At 43.6% G+C, this 19,810-nt stretch overlaps 1 protein-coding gene across 4 annotated transcripts in view; it reads left to right on the forward strand.

Annotated features, from left to right (window-relative positions):
• The window catches only part of rubcn (rubicon autophagy regulator), a 77,520-nt gene that overhangs the window by 33,639 nt on the left and 24,071 nt on the right, over nucleotides 1-19,810 (forward strand). For 3 of the 4 annotated variants that reach the window (XM_038815581.1, XM_038815582.1, XM_038815584.1), the window contains 5 exons: nucleotides 5,719-5,814; nucleotides 8,588-8,703; nucleotides 9,267-9,471; nucleotides 12,098-12,196; nucleotides 14,972-15,046. In XM_038815581.1, the coding sequence (XP_038671509.1) occupies nucleotides 5,719-5,814; nucleotides 8,588-8,703; nucleotides 9,267-9,471; nucleotides 12,098-12,196; nucleotides 14,972-15,046 (591 nt within the window). The remainder of the gene's footprint in view (nucleotides 1-5,718; nucleotides 5,815-8,587; nucleotides 8,704-9,266; nucleotides 9,472-12,097; nucleotides 12,197-14,971; nucleotides 15,047-19,810) is intronic. The other variant, XM_038815583.1, reaches the window with a different exon arrangement.

Genomic DNA, 19,810 nt, shown 5'->3' on the forward strand with positions numbered 1-19,810 from the left:
CATGCATCAGTTATTTCTTTGTTTATTGCCTGCCCCACCATAACGTTACTATTTGGTGGCCGATAGACAACTCCTATCAGTGACTTTTTCGCCTTACTATTCCTGATTTCCACCCAAATGGATTCAACCTTATCCTCCATAGCATCGATGTCATCCCTTGCTATTGCCCGGATACAAGCACTAAACTTTGTGCTGGAGAGACCAGATACCCTCGCCTCTGTACCAACAGAAAGGAAAGGGAGGGGGTTGGTGGGGAGAGAGAGAGAAAAGGAGGATGGTGGGGAGGGAGGGAGTCGGGCTTGCCATAATATCCACTCATGTATAGCATGAGATGCAGACAGGCAGTGATTGACACACAGGATAACCACTGAACCCACACGACACAGAACAACCAATCACCAGACAGGACACCACCACTATAAAGCCCACAGGGCATTAAGGCTCCCTCTCTCTCTCACAGGACACAACTAGGGGGATAGTCGCAGTGCACAGGCCAATGAATGTCACCACCATGTGATAGGGAGCTAGTCTGGTCAAGCCAGTAGGAGGTTATCAGTTAGGTTAATAGAGTGTCAACCCACAGCAGATTATGTACAGCAATCAACAGATTCAGTAAAACAGTGTTGGACCATCTCCTGTGTCGGAAGCCTGTTTCTCATTTTACTGCATCCAGTTGCAGTCGATGTTAGACCAACACAGATAACACATCATGGTACCAGAGAGCTATTAACTCTAACGAACCTACCTCGAGTGAATCAGCAACGACCAGCACGCAGCCATCCAGCGGCATGGAAAAGATCCAACCTCCTCTGGATCTCCGGTAACCTCGGCGCCAACTGGAAAGTCTTCAAACAGAAGTTCCTCCTGTATATCGAGGCTTCCGACCTCGAGGCAGCATCGGATGCTCGAAAGATCGCGCTGTCCCTGTCGACTGCAGGGGACCACACCATCCACATCTATAACTCGCTTACGTTTGCTGATGGCGAAGACGATGAAGTTCAAGACGGTTCTGCTGAAATTCGACAACCACTGCGACATTAGGTGAATGAGAGGTTTGAATGGGACATCTTCCAACAGAGGCTTCAGGGTAAGGATGAACCTTTTCAGTCCTTCTTGACCCATCTCCGCATCCTAGCACAGTCATGTAATTATGACTCGACGGCTGATTCCATGATCCGGGATCAGATCGTTTTCGGGGTCCAGTCCGACTCCCTGTGGGAGCAGCTCCTCAAAATCAAACAGTTGACCCTCTCCATCACCATCGAAACGTGCATTGTCCATGAGCATGCCAGGAATCGTTACTCCCGCATCAGGGTGGAAGAAAATGCAAAAGTAGTCTCCCACGAGGCAGAAAGGGTGCAAGCCATCGCAAAAATGCAAGGCTTGAGCAATGAGGAGAGTGGCCGTTCCGCGCGCGTTTCCCGGGTCCCTACGCATGCGCGCCACAACTGAGTGGACGACGCGGCCGAAGACCCTGATGCGCATGTGCGAATGTCGGCCGACCGCACTGCACATGCGTGATGATGCACGGAACGCGCTGATGTCAGCGTCATGACGTGACCAAATTGTGGCTCTGCCCATTTAATGCGGAAATGCCCAGCCAAAGAAAGGCGATGTCTACAATGTGGAAAGCCTGGGCATTACGCGGCCTGATGCAGGTCCGCTCCAACGGCCAGCGATCCCAGCTGCAGCACAGACGTGTCTGCTGCGTACAGCAAGGCATGCAGGATTCAGATCCTGACAGCCCAACGGACCCCGATGCTGACTGCCTCGAGTCTCCATACCGGGTGGACATACTCACCACGCGCGAGCTGGCCTCCACCGTGCCTGCAAAACCGCCTTTCAATCCTCACTCTGGATCCGGACGACGAGTGGTGTGCTGTCGTCACGGTTAACCAGTCTCGCTTCCGATTTAAATTGGACACCGACGCATCTGCAAACCTCATATCACAGTTGGACCTCGACAGCATCCGAGACCAACCTAGCATTCTTCCACCAGCCTGCCAGCTCCTTGACTACAATGGCAATGCCATAGCTGCCAGTGGATCGTGTCAGCTAGGTGTATCTCACAAGGCAATCAAAGTGACGTTACGATTCAAGATCGTCCGGCCTGACAAGGCATCCCTGCTCGGTGCTCACACATGCAAACTCCTAAATCTGGTCCAGCGCGTCCATGCCATGTCCTCGACACTGGTGACTGCCTCGCCCAATGTAAATCTCCAGGCTGAGATAGACGACATTCTCACGCAGTGCCACAATGTGTTTGATGGAATGGGCAGGCTCCCATATCGTTACAAGATATTGCTCAAACCGAATGCCATCCCAGTCATCCATGCACCACGCCGGGTGCCAGCTCCTCTCGAGGATCGTCTGAAAACGCAGCTACGAGAGCTCCAAGACCAGGGTATCATCTCAAAGGTCACGGAACCAACAGACTGGGTCAGCTCCATGGTCTGCGTCAAGAAACCCTCTGGTGAACTCCGCATTTGCATTGATCCCAAAGACCTGAATCGCAACATCATGCGTGAGCACTACCCGATCCCAAAGCATGAAGAGTTAACCTGTGAGATGGCTCATGCCAAATTCTTTACCAAGCTGGACGCCTCCCATGGGTTCTGGCAGATACAGCTGGACTCGTCCAGTCGGAAGCTGTGCATGTTTAACACTCCGTTCGGCAAGTATTGCTACAACCGCTTGCCTTTTGGTATCATATCAGCTTCCGAAATATTTAATCGCATAATGGAGCAAATGATGGAGGGCATCGAGGGGGTGCAAGTCCATGTGGACGACGTGATCATCTGGTCCACGACGCCCGAGGATCACATTTTCCAGAGGATACATGAAAACGGCCTCCAGCTCAACAGGGCCAAATGCTCATTTGGTAGGTCCGCTATCAAGTTTCTGGGTGACCACATTTCACAGCAGGGTGTGCAACCTGACGCTGACATGGTGCTGGCAATCAATGCCATGAAGACCCCAGAGGACAAAAAGGCAGTCCTCCGTTTCCTCGGGATGGTGAATTTTCTCGGGAAATTCATTCCCAACATGGCATCCCACACCACAGCCCTCCAGCATCTCATGAAAAAAAGTCGACCGTGTTCCAGTGGCTTCCCGCACATCAAGTGGAGTGACTTGAGCTGAAGGCGAAGCTCACCACAGCCCCAATACTGGCATTCTTTGACCCAACCAAGGATACCAAGGTATCCACAGATGCAAGCCAGGACGGCATTGGGGCGGTGCTCCTCCAGCGAGACGACTCCTCGTCCTGGGCTCCAGTGGCATACGCCTCCAGGGCCCTGACTCCAACCGAACAACGGTATGCCCAGATCGAAAAGGAGTGCTTGGGTCTCCTGACAGGAATAGTCAAGTTGCATGACTACGTATATGGCCTGCCAAAGTTTACGGTGGAAACAGACCACAGGCCTTTTGTCCACATAATCCAAAAGGATTTAAATGACATGATACCTCGGCTGCAGTGAATTCTTGATCTTCTCCGCCGATATGACTTCGAACTCGTCTACACACCGGGTAAGGAGCTGATCGTCGCGGATGCCCTATCCTGATCCGTCACCACGCCGTGTGAACCATCTACGGAGGCAGAAAAACAAAAGAACCTTCAATTATAATGTGCCAGATTCTGGGAGTCCTCCAGCGGGGGTGCCAACCCCACTGCAGAGAGACCCTTAATTGGGAAATTTAAAAAAAGTGATTCAAATGAGAGCTAATCTCTTCACCAGATAATTGGACTTTGTTAGAAGAAAATTTACATTTTATAATATAATTCAATATGTTCATATTTGCGTCTGCATAATCCACAATTGAAGGATGTGTGGGTTCAGTATCCTGTATGTTTGTTTTCCTTGTGCTGACATGGTTAGGAAATTGTATGTATGCACATGCTCACACCGGACTTGTGTCCTATTGGCAAATGTATAAAATGGAAAAAGTAATTATTTTAATTGCAACTGGAATATTTGTAGATAATCACAGCTGAAAAAGGATCTTGCATAATGTGAAAGACTATCTCCAAAAATTTCTCCTATTTCCCTGTAAAAGGGAAATTTTCTAGCAATCTAACAGTATACGAGATAAAATGGAGACAAAAAGTCTTTGCAGTTATTGTTTTAGAACCATAGTGCTTTGTGATTTCTTTACTCATTCCTTAAGAGAGAAACGCCTCAGTTAGCATTTCCCCTTGTGCCACTTCCGAGATATAAAATTTAGGTGAGGAATTTTAGGTGCAAACTTTGTTCCATTGTTGGGTGGTGCAGCTTGTGGAACATCAATTACGTTTTTCATAATTTGAAAGCTTGCCTCAAAGCTGCATTTAAAAATGAAAATACACTTTACTATATATTTTACAACCCTCATTAAAGGAAAATTAATGTGATTTTACCATGTTAATGGGACCCCTGCTTTCAATAACAGAAAATAATACGCACAAGGGTGACCATAGTGCCACAAAGTGTTTTAAAAAGAAAATTGATTTATGAAGTGCTTTTCTGAGAGCGCCCCAAACGGGGCAGAATTGCCTAAAATGAACATGAACAATCAGAGCAGCAGCTTCTCTGAATTTTGGATGACTGCCCCCTGCAGTTTTCTCAATGCTGGCCTGTACCAATGATGGAAGGTCAGTGATCAGAAATACGGCTGTGATGCTACACAATGCACTTAGAACATTCGCAACAAGTAAGAATCTGAAATTCATGCACAAGATAAATGGATTGCAGTCCTGAATAATATGAGACCTATCACTGTCGACCTGTTTCCAGTATAAACAGGTAAAAACATTTCTTTTGGTTTTATCTTTGAGGTGTCAGCTATCAAATGGGTGTGATTGAACCCAGATGCTGTCGTTAAACAGGAATTTCTTGATGCACTGCTTTGGCTGACAAGTGCCTCGTGAGATTAAAATAATTTATTTTATTACCTTTTGGTAATTGAATTAATTAATCCAGTTCGTATAATAACTTCAGAATTAAGTAAAAGCAACTCCAGAATAACTACTAAAATAGATGTCATGATGGGACTTGATAGTTGGCAACAAAATGATTATTGCCTAAAAGACGCAGTCTTGAACTGACCCATTCCAAGGTGTTGAGGCTGCATGTTCCTTCCTCTGATCTAATAGAACCTGTTTATAGCAACTGAAAACACTGAACAGAAGTCTTTGAAAATTTTTTTGATTTTTCAGTGTTAAAATGCACTATTCAGGCTGAAATTGTCTAACATCCATTGTATAAATTGCAGAGCATATTTTTTTTCCCAATCCTTCCACTGATATTGGTTGATGCCTACTTGATATGACCACTGACACCACTTCTATGCTTACTTGCATTTCATATCATTGTGCGTTTCCTTTTTTACCTAGTTCTTGCATGGTGAGATCTATTTGTTTGTTTTTGCAAATATTGGTATTTCGCTCCCCACTCCCCCCTCACATATGTATGCATTGGATCCTTGAAGTCAGATTCCCATGTCAAGCAGATAATTTGAACAGAAAAATCAATCTTTTAAAAAGCTCCTTTGTTTTAAAGCATGTTTCCTTTTGAATTAATGTAATATAAGTGCGTTCTCAATAATATTTTCTTTTCCCAGTATAGCATATCTCAAATTAATCGACACTGAAATGTAACTACAGAACAAAAGCCCCTTGCAGTAAAATAAGGTCTTTAGTCCCTTGAATGAATGACTGACTGACTGTATTTTGTAATTTAGAGTCTCATCTGGAAATCAGAAACCTGAAGGAATATGGTCCTTTCTCAGTTCAGAGTGGCAAGGTCAGCACTCCAAGCTCTCCCTACATGGAAGCTGGTAAATGCTATTTAAAATCTGTGTTTTAATTTTGCCATTTTAAGTTGTATACTCAATTCTTCTGTTTTAGATGTTTCTGATGTTACCCAGGAATTTAGTAAGCCATGAGGTTTGATTCCTCGTTATTTTCATTATTTTTCAATAATTTAGATTTCTCTGCACTTTTAGTGAGATATTTAAAATATTTTTTGTGCAGTGTGAATAGACGTCATGTAACTGTGATTTTTCACTCACCCCCGCTTTTATTTTTCTATCGAGCAAATCACAAGCAACACTTATCCCAAACAATATTGCAGTACATAGAAACATACATAGCAAATAGAAGCAGGAGGCGGCCATTCGGCCCTTCGAGCCTGCTCCACCATTCATCATGATCATGACTGATCATCAAGTTCAATTCCCTGATCCTGTCTTCCCCACATATCTCTTGATCCTTTTAGCCCCAAGAGCTATATCTAATTCCTTCTTGAATTTACACAACATTTTGGCCTCGATGACTTTCTGTGGAAGTGAATTCCACAAATTCACCACTCTGTGGGAAAAAAACAAAGTCTAGCACTGATGTAGCTCTCATTAGACAGCAGAGTTTCACAACAAAGAATCATAGAATCACCACAGTGCAGAAGGAGGCCATTTGGTTCATCGAGTCTGCACCGACCCTCTGAAAGAGCACCCTACCTAGGCCGTCTCACCCACCTTATCCCCGTAATCCCATCTAACCTGCACATCTTTGAACACTAAAGGACAATTTCTTAGCATGGCCAATTCATCTAACTTGCACATCTTTGGACTGTGGTAGGAAACCGGAGCATCCGGAGGAAACCCATGCAGACGCGGTGAGAAAGTGTAAACTCCACACGGTTACCAAGGCTGAAATTAAACCTGGGTCACTGGCGCTGTGAGGCAGCAGTACTGACCACTGTGCCACCAAGTAATTTAGGACCATTGAAAATTTTCTTTTTCTTTGACACAAAGGTACAATCTTAATACATTTGATTCCAACTACCCAATTAATTAATTTCTTGTAATTTTCCTAGGTGAGCGCACAAATCACATTTCGATCCTGCAGTATCGATCCTGCAGTATCGAATGTAAAATCATTGCATTAGTTAGATTATATTAGTTAAAAACTGCACAATAATTTTACTTGCCGTGAAACACGTGGTACTGCATTCTTTCGTACCATCAATTGCATTGTACTTAATTTTTAAGAAGAAAACCTTTATCATATGTCGTTAACTTCTGATAAATTCTTAATACCTCTGAACAGCTGATAACTAATTAGTCTATTCAAACATTTGCAAGTTTGTTTTTTAAAAGCTATCTAGATTTTGGTGTGTGGAATTTTTAAATTACGTAGTTAAGACGGTATATTTTTCACAGAATCACAGAAATACACAGTGCAGAAGAGACCCTTCAGCCCAAAGAGTCTGCACCAATACATGAAAAACACCTGACATACCTACCTAGACCCATTTGGCAGCACTTGGCCCATATCCCTGAATGTTATGGTGTGCCAAGTGCTCATCCAGGTACTTTTTAAAGGATGTGAGGTAACCCCCCCTCTACCACCCTCCCAGGCAGTGCATTCCAGACCGTCACTACCCTCTGTATAAAAAAGGTTTTTCCTCACATCCCCCACCTCCAAGCTCCTGCCCCTTATCTTGAACTTGTGTCCCCTCGTGACTGATCCTTCAACTAAGGGAAACCACTGATATCTATCCATTTCATGTCCATGCCCCACATAATCTTGTATATCTTGATCTGGTTGCCCCTCGTTCTTCTCTGCTCCAACGGAAACAACCCAATCCTATCCAATCTCTTCATAATTTAAATGTACGCCCCAGGCAAATTCCCGGTGTTTCTCCTCTGCACCCCCTCCAGTGCAATCATATCCTTCCTATAATGTGAACTTCACACACTACTCCAGCCGTGGCCTCACCAAAGTTCTATACAACCTTTGCTGGAGTTTTTTCTGTTTCTTGTTTTTTTTGGCTTAACATGATATTGCAGAATTCTAGTGTCTACTGAGATTTTGACTATTATTTAATAATCAAATGGCTGATAAAATAGGCAATAAGCAGTCATAGAGCAGGGAGCATAATGGCCCAAATCTTTCAATCAGTGTTGGAACTCCTGTTTCCGACCCTGGTTAGACAAAAAAACTACCAGTTTGCCTTCCTCCAATTTTTTCTGGACATTCTTCTGATGGAGGATTTTTCTGAACTCACTCAGTGCAGGAAACCTTCGACATCAACAAACAAAATCCACGCAGAAGCCACATCCCTTTTTTTATGGCACTAACTCGCATATTTGGGTATGCAAAGAGTTTAAATGTCCCAAAGTTTTTTGTTTAAGTTAAGGAGAGAAGGTTTGGGGGTTAGGATTGATGAGTTCAGGAGATAAGGTGGTGGGGCCAGGTGGGGGTGAAGATGGAGGATCGGGGTTCGGTCAGATGATGAAGGCAAGTCAATGGGTTGATGGGGGTGAAATCAGTTGTATTGTTACCCAGGAGATTAGGATATTCGAACATTTACTGAATGTTCAGGTAAGAACTTAACCACCGGCAGTCATTAACTCTAAATGAACAGTTGCAGACTCTTTCGGAGAGTCTTTGGGAGCAAGAAGTTCAAATGTCCCAGCCAATTCCCACAAAGACAGTACGTTGGGATCCAATGGGATCCAGAGACCCAGAAGATCTGGGATGATATCTTCAGGTGTGTAGCTCCAGTGATTCAACTTACACTGGTAATTTTGGTTTATTTTGTTCTAGAGGGTGCCCATTGCATACACAGTTCTGATGGAATGTTTCGTCAACCATCGCAGGGCCAGTCTCTGATCAGCTATCTATCAGAGCAGGACTTTGGAAGCTGTGCGGATTTGGAGAAGGTATATTAATGCTTCCTTCCTTAAACATGTAAAGAATTGTTCTAGGTCTTGAATTTCAGTTATTTTTAAAAATTTATACTTCTGTGCACTAGAACATTTTTAGGCTGTAGTGGCATTATGGGCTTGCCGTTATGTCTTTTAATTCTTGTTTATGTTAATTCTCGAACCGCAGCTTATTTCTAGTCAGTTTTCTTTCTGTATTTAAAATGCAAAGCCTGTGCCTCATTTTCTTTCATTAACCCCACACCAATGATTTCTTAAACTCTGGGCTGGATTCTCTGCCGCCTGCTGGTGGTAGTGGAGTTCCCGGTGTGGTGGAGAATTCCGCATCGTGAAGAACAATCCGGCGCTGATCCGTTTCCGATGCTCCCAACAAGAACTGTTTTCTTTTGGAGATGCTAGGGTCTAGAACTGACCTGTTTGGCCAAATACTCTCATTTCAACAGCTGCAAAGTTGTCCAAAGTTGACTTTAGATCATAATCCTTGTCTGATTTGTGCGAGTTCCTTAGTTTGGAATTCTCATTAATTCTCTTGTTTCTCCTCCTTCCCTGCTATTATTTAGGAGAATGCTCATTTCAGTATCTCTGAATCACTGATTGCTGCCATTGAGCTGATGAAGTGCAATCTGATGAAGAAACAAATGGTGGATGATGATGAAGAGGACAGTGACAAAGAAATAAGAGAACTAAAACAGAAAATCCGTATTCGACGGCAGCAGATCCGTACAAAAAAGCTCCTGCCTGGAATGAGGGGCACTGATTCGGACAGTATGTATGACTGTGTAAACATGTTAATGGAAAATAAACCTTTGACTGTTGAATCAGTCCAGATATTTGCTGAAGTGAGAATGTAAGAATGGGTATGTGAAATTAATCTCCAATACTATGTATTAAAATCCAATTGCCTTTCTTAATTAAGTTAGTTCTGACATCGAGGGGTAGGTGGAGTGTTGCATGGTAAGGTATATTTTCTTTGAAGAATCTAGTAGGGTGACTGACCCCTGCCATGCCAACCAGGTACAGATGAGTTTTTGCTTGAAATAACCTTGCTGCCGGTCCCTGGAGCCAAAAGAATCCATTGTTTGTTCCTTAGAGTGGACATCATCAGGAAGCATCCCTGAAAGCAATGACGAAAGAGTGAGTGTATATAAAAATGCATAAAATGGTATTCTGCCCAGTAATCTTCACCATAACATAATACCATTGATTCAACAGTTGGGGAGGCAGTGACGTAGTAATATTGTTGTTGGACTAGTAATGTAGAGACCCAGGCTCTGGGCACCGGGTTTGAATCCCGCCATGGCAGATGGTGAAATTTAAGTTTGCTAAAAATAAATTCTGGAATTAAAACCCTAATGAAGGGTGGTGCAGTGGTTAGCACTGTTGCTTCACGGCACTGAGGACCCGGGCTCAATCATTGGGCCCTGGGTCACTGTTCATGTGGAGTTTGTACATTCTCCCCATGTTTGCATGAGTCTCACTCCCACAACTCAAAAGATGTGCAGGGTAGGTGAATTGGCCATGCTAAATTACCTCCTAATTGGGGAAAAAAAAAACTGGGTACTTTATTTTTTTTTTAAAAAGTCCAAAAGTTGACCATGGAACCATTTTCAATTGTCGTGAAAACACATCTGGTTCGCTAATGTTCTTTAGGAAGAAAGTCTATCGCCCTTGCCTGCACTGGCCTTCATGTGGTTGACAGCAATGTGGGTGACACTTAAATGCCTTTAGGGTTGGGCAATGAATGCTGGCCCAGCCAGCGACAGATAAAGCTAGGACCATATTAGAAATTTACTTAATTGGGACAATCCTTTGAGAAGAAAAATTGAAGTTTGATATTGAATTTGGATTTTTACTTCAATTATTATAAATATGACAAATCATGGTAAATTGCAAAAACATGAAATATCTCATATTAGAATGAAGAAAGTTCCTAGTTTCAAAAACAAAATTTGTAGCTAAAAATTCTGAATCAGTGGTACAAACTTAGGAAAACAGTTTCTGGAAATCATTAATATGTTACAACTGTAGCATTCTTAATGTAAGTAGACAAATTTTGATTTGCTGTAAGATGGATTTTTTCCTTCCAAAGTTTAAAACATTTAAGCAACTGAGAAAAAACTTGCATTTGATTAGTATATTTAACAGGGGAGGCAATGGAATAGTGGCATTGTCACTGAACAAGCATTCCAAAGATTTGGATAATGCTCTGGAGACCAGGTTTCGACTAGTAATACAGAGACCCGGAGTAATGCTCTGGGGATCCAGTTTTGAGTCCCACCAAGGCAGATGTTGAAATTTGAATTGAATAAAAATCTGGAATGAAATGTCTAATGATGACCATGAAACTGTTGGTGATTGTCATAAAAATCCATCTGGTTCACGAACAGCCTTTAGGGAAGGAAATCTGCCATCTTTACCCCGTCTGACTTACATGTGACTCCAGACCCACAGCAATGTGGTTCACTCTTAACTGCCCTCTGAAATGGCCCAGCAAGCCACTCCGTTCAGGGCAATTGGGGATGGGCAATAAATTCTGGCTTTGCCAGTGATGCCTGCATCCCCATAGTAAGTGAAAAGAAACCTCAGGAGATCCCAAAGTGTTTTGCAGCCAGTGAAATGGAGTCAGCCAGTAATGCAGGAAAATATGGCAGTTAATTTGTACCAAGCAATGTCCGAAAATAGTGATGAGATATATGGCCAGTCATTTGTTATTTTATTTTAGCATGGCCAATCCACCTAGCCTGCACATCTTTGGGTTGTGGGGGCGAAACCCACGCAAACACGGGGAGAATGTGCAAACTCCACACGGACAGTGACCCAGAACCGGGATCGAACCTGGGACCTCGGCGCCGTGAGGCAGCAGGGCTAACCCACTGTGCCACCGTGCTGCCCTCAGTCATTTGTTATTAAGTGATTTTTGCTAAAGGATAAACTTTGATGAGGAGGGAAACCTCACTTGCAGCTTTTTGAATAATGCATTGGTGTCTCTTGTGCCCACCAGAGAGGGTAGATAGAATTATGGCCTGACGTCGGGTCCAAAATTTACGTTGTGCATTTATTGTAAGTCCTATGTTTCTCATGTATGGACCGATCTGCCTGGTCTGTTCGCAAAACAATATTTTTCACTGTACTTCAGTACACGTGACAAACCTGAATCAAATCAAAGACATCCCTCAATGCACTGAAGTGACCGCTTTGTTTGTGCTGAAAACACTGGAATGGTATTTGAACCCATGATCTTTTAACTCCGGCGATGCTGCCACTCAACCATGCCATATGGTTGTGTTAATTCGTTATGGGTTGTTTGCGCATTTCTTAACTTTTCGTTCAGTTGCTAAATTAACTCCTAGTAAAATGCAAAGTTTTTACAAAAATGTTTTCTGCTCTACAGCCTGTACCACAGAGAGTGGGTCCCCTATCAGTTCCTATGATTCTGCACCACTATCAGATTCTGGATCGACTGATGGAGTGGATGAATTTGAATTAAAAGGTATTGTCAGAGACAAAAGAGCAATTGTGACACATGATAACTTCATTTTGCTTATGTAGCTGCTTATCAGGAGATTATGTGCAATTGCACCATCCTGGATTTTCCTAAACTGTTTAATTTTGAGAAAGATGAGTAACCTAGGGAAAAATTGTATGACAAAACTCTGATTAATGGCAATTCATAAAACTCCAAGATATCTACATTATTTCACAAATAGCATTCCAATGACCGAATAGAACCATTGAACCGTTATAGTACAGATGGAGACCATTTGGCCCATCGAGTCTGAAGCAACCCTTTGAAAGAGCACCCTGCCTAGGCCCACTCTCCTGCCATATCCCCCTAACCCCACCTAAACTGCACATACATCAAGGGACAATTGAGCAACCTTATACTTCATGAAATGCTCAAGGGCGGCACGGTAGCACAGCAGTTAGCACTGTTGTTTCACAGCGCCAGGGTCCCAGGTTTGATTCCTGGCTTGGGTCACTGTCTTATGTGGAGTTTGCACAGTCTCCCGGTGCCTGCGTGGGTTTCCTCCCTCAAGTCCCGAAAGACATGCTGTTAGGTGATTTGGAGATTTTGAATTCTCCCTCTGTGTACCCATAGTGAGACGACTAGGGGATTTTCACAGTAAGTTTATTGCAGTGGTAATGTAAGCCGCCTTGTGACAATAATAAAGATTATTATTATTATGCGCTATGTCTATCTTCCCAAGAGATACCTGCAATTATTATTGATGGATTCATTGCATGTGAATTAATTACCTTTGGCATTTAGTTCACTTTGCAAAAGAGAACAAAGGGGAGTCTTAAGATTGTGCTCAACTTTTATTGAAGAATATGTTCAAATTGGATAGCTTTCACTTTAAACATTTAAAATCTTGGATCTTTTACCTGTGTTTTCTCCAATTAGAATAAATTTAGTTCAGATAATATCTCCTTTACAAGTCTGTGTTATAAATACTGAAAGCAGCTTTGTTAGTATTCTGCTATAGTTCAGTGTGATTACATCCTTTTTGAAGGAGGTTAGGGAAGTGTTCAGGACAAGTGCATCAGCAAAGGACACTGTTGTCACTTTACCATGGTGTACCATGCCCATTTAAACTATCATTGGTTATTTTAGCCAGGGCCATTCTTCTCAATCTATTTGGACTTGATAACTCTCTTCACTATACGTTGTCAGCTTTCGCGGGGTTTTTTTTTTAATGGGAAATCCAAAGTAACCACATTTGCACAAAAAAAATCAACTTTGTTTTAGAGCTTGAATTGTGTAGGTTTATCAAGCGGATGGTACTTTTAAATAGAAGTTTTTTATCTCGGGAACACCCTCACTAGGTATGTTGCAAAGTGCAAGTTTGAGGGCTTCAGATGTAAGGGAAGAGAAAATGTTAGAGTATGTCAAGAATGCAGGTGCAAAGAGAAAATTCAAAACCAACAAAAGAAACTTGAAGGAAAGAGCTGTTTTACTATCCTAAAGCAGTGCCGCATGTTGAAGCTGAATCCCAGGAGACTGAGCTCAGCTACAAACTGACTAAAGGAAGAAACATCAATTATATTGTATTTTTGATTAGTCCAATCTGGAACAAAGCATCCAGGAGACCAGAAATAGTCTCCATTTAATTTTGTGATGCACTTCAAAATGTCAATTTATCTTTATTTTTCCCCCTTCCCCCAAATTGACCTGCTGTTGCTTGATTAGGTACACAACTCAGAATATTCTGACATTGGTCACAGTCCTTCCTCAATCTGTATTCCTTTGGTAAGAGAGGCATAGCTATCATCATTTTTACAAAGTTTGTCCCATGTGGTGTGGTTTAACAGAATTAAGAACACTTCTCCAACTTATTTTACCTGGATCTTAACCACTATTAATTTTTTGAGGCTGGGCAGCACGGTGGCGCAGTGGTTAACACTGCTGTCTCACGGCACTGAGGACCCAGGTTCGATCCCGGCCCTGGTTCACTGTCCGTGTGGAGTTTACACATTCTCCCTGTGTCTGTGTGGGTCTCACTCCCACAACTCACAAAGATGAGCAGGGTAGGTGGCTTGGCCATGCTAAATTGCCCCTTAATTGGGAAAAAAAATAAATTGGGTACTCTAAATTTATAAAAACATTTTGTGGCTTTATAAACATAACTAATGCAGCTGACTAGCATTAAATGTAACTTTAAAAAAAATGTATTTTATTACAAACATGTATCCAAACAGGTTACAGTAAATAACCATCCCGCATTAAATGCAAGAAATTCTAGCTTACAGTTGCTTAAACTCTATTTAAATAATCTTTAATGCACTACAAAATAGTGGTTTGTGTACATAATTTCACAGATGGCTTGACATTTGCAAGGGAACAGTCTTTATTATGTCCCTGCTCCCCTTTCCACTCTTCATCACATGGCACGTTTAGAGCAGTGCAGCATTAGAGACTTTCTCAGATCAGTTGGTAGTTGACCTGATCTGTTCAATCGCTAGTGGACAACATTTTTAGGAAATAAGTCTTCCAATGGTGCTCAAAGTGGTGAGCTTTAGTTCGAAAGTTCTGTTGTTGAGCATTCCCTCAATGTGCAAGCTTTTTGTTTTAATTTTCCATTAAAGCCGTTATATTTTTAAGTTCAACACAGTAACCATTAAGTGGATAAGTATTTCAGAATGGTAGTTGTAATTTATTTTTAGTTTTATTAGGCAGGGTTTTATTGTCAACCTGCCTGCTCTTATTTGCCGCTGAGAAAAGTGATGAAAATGATGTGAATCTTATTGTCACTGTGTCATACAGATTGTATTGATGAGTCAAACCTCATTCACATGTCAGAGAATGGGCTTTCAGCATCAATGGCATCATTGTTTTCAGGTATTTCATTAGTGACTTAGATGTTGTCTGATTTATGTTGCCAATGCTTGATTTCCACAGTACTTAAGGGAGAGCTCAGTCTGCTGGCAATAGGCTTTTAATACATTTTGCCTATTTTAACTTCACTCATTTATTTCCGGTGTTTCAAAGCAATTTTCAATGAGCTCCTGACACAGACTTATTGCATACTTGTCAAACTTTGTCAGTTCAAAATTTTAAAACACGATTGTCATTAACTGCAATTAATATGATACAAATTTGCACTAAAAGGAATATTGAATCCTCCACAGACGTTACAAAATCACAACCTTTACAGTGCAGGAGGCCATTTGGCCTATCGAGTCTGCATTGACTCTCTGAAAGAGCATTCTACCTGGTTCCACTCCCCTGTCCTTATCCCTGTAACCTTCACATTCTTTTCAGATTGCAATCCAATTCCCTTTTGAATACCTCGATCGAACCTACCTGCACGACCCACTCAAACATTTTGTTCCAGAATCCAACCATCCTCTGTGGGGGGGAAAAAATGTTCCCTCACATCACTTTTACTCCTTTCGCTTATTATTTTGAATCTGTGCCCTCTAGTTCTTGATGCTCTCTTGAGTGGGAACAGTATCTCACTATTTACCCTGTCCATGCCCCTTAGGACCTTCAATACCTCTATCTAGTCTCCTCCCAGCCTTCCTTTCTCCAAGGAAAACAGTCCCAACATTTCCAATCTATCTTTATCCCTGTAATTAAACTTGTGTATTTCCTGTGTAACCTCTCCAATACCTTCACATCCTTCCTCAAGTATGGTGCCCTGCACTAGAGACAGTATTCCAGATGAGGTCTAACAAGTGCCTTGCGTGAGTTCAACATGTCCTTCTTGTTCTTGTTCTTCTTGTCCCTATTAATAAAACCTAATGGGTCTCTGAACATGCCTTGCCATCTTCAGTAACTTATATACGTATGCGCTGAGGTCCCTCTGCTCTTGCACCTTCTTTAGCATTTCCCTCTGTATTTTATGCCACCTCCTGCCGAAATGAAACTCCTCATACTTCTCTGCATTGAACTTCAGCTGCCTAGTCCACCAACAGATCTATGTCCTTTTGAAGTTCAAGAGTACCTTAATCACAGTTAACGATGTTTCTAATCTTTTTTTGAAATAATTTTTACAAAATATTAATAACAACAAATTATATATTAACAACTGAGAAACCCCCCCCCCCCCCCCCGTAAATACAAAACAGAAAAAATAGACCTGGGCTGCTGCTGCTGCTGGCCTCTTTCCCTATCGTTCTGCTAGGAAATCTAGAAAAGGCTGCCACCACCTGAAAAACCCCTGAACTGATCTCCTTAGGGCAAATTTCATCCTTTCCAATTTGCGAAACCCCGCCATATCATTGATCCAGGACTCCACGCTTGGGGGCCTCGCATCCTTCCACTGAAGAAGAATCCTCTGCCGGGCTACTAGGGACGCAAAGGCCAGAACACTGGCCTCTTTCGCCTCCTGGACTCCCGGCTCTACTGCAACCGCAATAATTGCGAGCCTTCAGCCCGGATTGACCCTGGATCCTACCACCCTCAACACCGTGCTCGATTGCAAAATTCCCTCAGCGCTGGGCATGCCCAGAACATATGGGTATGATTCGCTGGGCTCCCTAAGCACCTATTACACCTGTCCTCGCCCCCAAAGAACTGACTCATCCTCGTCCCGGTCATATGAGCCCTCTGCAGCACCTTAAACTGTATGAGGCTGAGCCTCGCACAAGAAGAGGAGGAGTTCACCCTTCTTAGAGCATCCGCCCACGTCCCCTCCTCAATCTTCTCACCCAGCTCCTCTTCCCATTTATCCTTTAGCTCCTCCACCGAGACCTCGTCCAACTCCTGCATCACTTGGTATATTTCTGAAATCTTCCCCTCTCCAACCCATACCCCCGAGAGCACCCTGTCCTGGACCCCACGCGGGGGCAACAGCGGGAACCCCGTCACCTGCCGCCTGGCAAACGCCCTTACCTGCATGTATCTGAAGATGTTCCCGGGGGGGGAGCCCGAACTTCCCCTCTAGCTCACTCAGGCTAGCAAACCTCCCATCTAAAAACAGGTCCCCAACCTCCTAGTACCCGCCCTGTGCCAACCCAGGAACCCACCGTCAATATTCCCCGGGACAAACCGATGGTTCCCCCGTATCAGGGACCTCATTGAGGCCCCCACCTCCCCCCGTGTCGCCTCCACTGCCCCCAAATTTTGAGAGTAGCCGCCACAACCAGGCTCGTGGTATACCTCGTAGCAGGGAGCGGCAGCGGCGCCGTCACCAGCGCCTCCAGGCTCGTGCTCACACAGGGCGCAATCTCCATCCTCTTCCATGCTGCCCTCTCCCCGTCCATCACCCACTTACGTACCATTGCTGCGTTAGCAGCCCAATAGTACCCACAGAGGTTGGGCAGCGCCAGCCCTGCCCCGCTTCAAGAACACCCATCTCACCCTTGGGGTCCCATGCGCCCACACAAACCCCGTAATGCTCCTGTTGGCCCTCCTGAAAATAGCTTTCGGGATAAGGATGGGAAGGCACTGGAACAAGAACAAAAACCTCTGGAGCACCGTCACCTTGACGGACTGCACCCTGCCCGCCAGCGACAGCGGCAACATGTCCCATATTTTAAACTCCTCCTCCATTTGCTCCACCAGCCTTGTAAGGTTGAGTTTGTGTAGGGCCCCCCAGCTCCTGGCCACCTGGACTCCCAAGTACCTAAAACTCCTCTCCGCCCTTTTTAGTGGGAGCCTACCAATCCCCTCCTCCTGGTCCCCCGGATGGACGACAAACAGCTCGCTTTTCCCCAGGTTGAGCTTGTATCCTGAAAACTCCCCAAATTCCCTAAGGATCTTCATCACCTCCGGCATTCCCCCCACCGGGTCCGCCACATACAACAATAAATCATCGGCATAGAGCGACACACGGTGCTCTCTCCTCCCCCCCCCCCCCCCCCCGCGCCAGTCCCCTCCAGTTCCTCGACTCCCTCAACGCCATGGCCAGGGGTTCAATTGCTAACGCAAAGAGCAGGGGGGACAGGGGACACCCCTGCCTCGTCCCTCGATATAACCGAAAATACTCCAATCTCCTATTCGTGGTCACGCACGCCATCGGGGCCTCGTATAGTAGCCTCACCCATCTGACAAACCCCTCCCCAAACCTATCCAGCACCTCCCACAAGTATTGCCACTCAACCCTATCAAAGCCCTTCTCCGCGTCCAGCGCCACCACTATCTCCGCATCCCCCGCTACCGCCGGCATCATTATAACATTCAAGAGCCTCCGTATGTTGGTGTTCAACTGTCGCCCCTTCACGAACCCCGTCTGATCCTCATGAATAACACGTGGCACACCGTCCTCTATCCTCGTGGCCAAGATTTCCGCCATCAGTTTGCCGTCTACATTAAACAGCGAGACGATGTTTCTAATCTTTGTACCCGCTGCAAATTTTGAATTGTGCGCTGAACACCACATTCTAAGTTATTAATACATATATATCAGGAAGAGCAAGCATCCCAACACTGACTCATGGGGAACTCCACAACAGACCTTCCTCCAACATTGTTTAATGAACTTGATCTTTGGCAAACTTGTATTTAAATACTCAAAACAAAGTCTTGAAGATCCACACAGCACATATTTTGTGAGCAATGATCCTTTTTGGATTCCTCTGATTTTCTGCCTTCATTTTCCCACATCTTTAATACAGCAGCTTAATGGGGATAAAGATCCATAGGTGTGAGTGACCCTTGTCCAAGTGGCCATTTATCATTGCATCATACCAAATAGTGAGTTATTAACGTCTGAGGCAATTGCAAATCTGGAATCATTATGTACAAATTTCCGGAAAACTGGTTTCATTTTATTTTGGTAGGAAGACCCCTGATTGGTCGATTTCCTTTCTCTTAATCTGGAGGCATTGAGGTCAGTTGTACTTTCAATGCTCTTCCAATTAAGACCATTTAACTCTGTGCAATTATTGGTGCTTTTGAATGTTGTGTTTATTAATAAATTTTTTATACTTTTTTGCTCCAACAAATTAGTCGTGAAAGTCTGCAGCTCTCCCTGGAGTTCTTTGGCGCTTTGTTTTGTGTTGGTTTTTGTTTTAGTTAGGCTCCAGAAAGGACCTTTCCTTGAGAAGTGGGGTAGGAGAAATCTGATTTTCACTCTATTAGACAGCTGTGCAGTTCATAAATTCGAGTTGCTCTCCTTAATTTTCCCTTTCTTTTAATTTAATTATCCTCTCTGAGGGAAATGTTAAGCAAAATATGCTAAGCTGACAATTAGGAAAATGCTTTGAAAATCACTGCTGTGAATTCTTGTGTACAGTCATGTCAGAACTCCCAAATAACTGATGTGCTGAACCGAGACCAGTAAGATTATAGCCATTTGAGTTTGTCTGGTCTGATGTATTGGAAAAGCATTCCAGTATTAGCACATTTATTTAAGAGCTCTTATATGGTTAAAAGCTCTTCCTTTGGCATTTGCAAATTGGCCTGAGATAGATTAAAAGGTAGAATATTTCTGAATTCTGTCATGTTGACAGATCACTACATTGACTGACCCTGGCTTCTGCTCATTCTGCAGTCTTATGAGTCTCCCTATAAGAGCCAATACAATAAATTAGATTTACGAAGGTGGTGAAACTTGCAACCTTTTTTCCAACCCCTGGTTCATATTTAGCAGATTGGTTTTTAAGTGTTAAAATTTTCCCTATGCCTGTACAGCCTTCCCTGTAAGTTGATTTTTAA

This window comes from Scyliorhinus canicula, chromosome 13 (assembly GCF_902713615.1).
Source record: "Scyliorhinus canicula chromosome 13, sScyCan1.1, whole genome shotgun sequence".
NCBI lineage: Eukaryota > Metazoa > Chordata > Chondrichthyes > Carcharhiniformes > Scyliorhinidae > Scyliorhinus > Scyliorhinus canicula.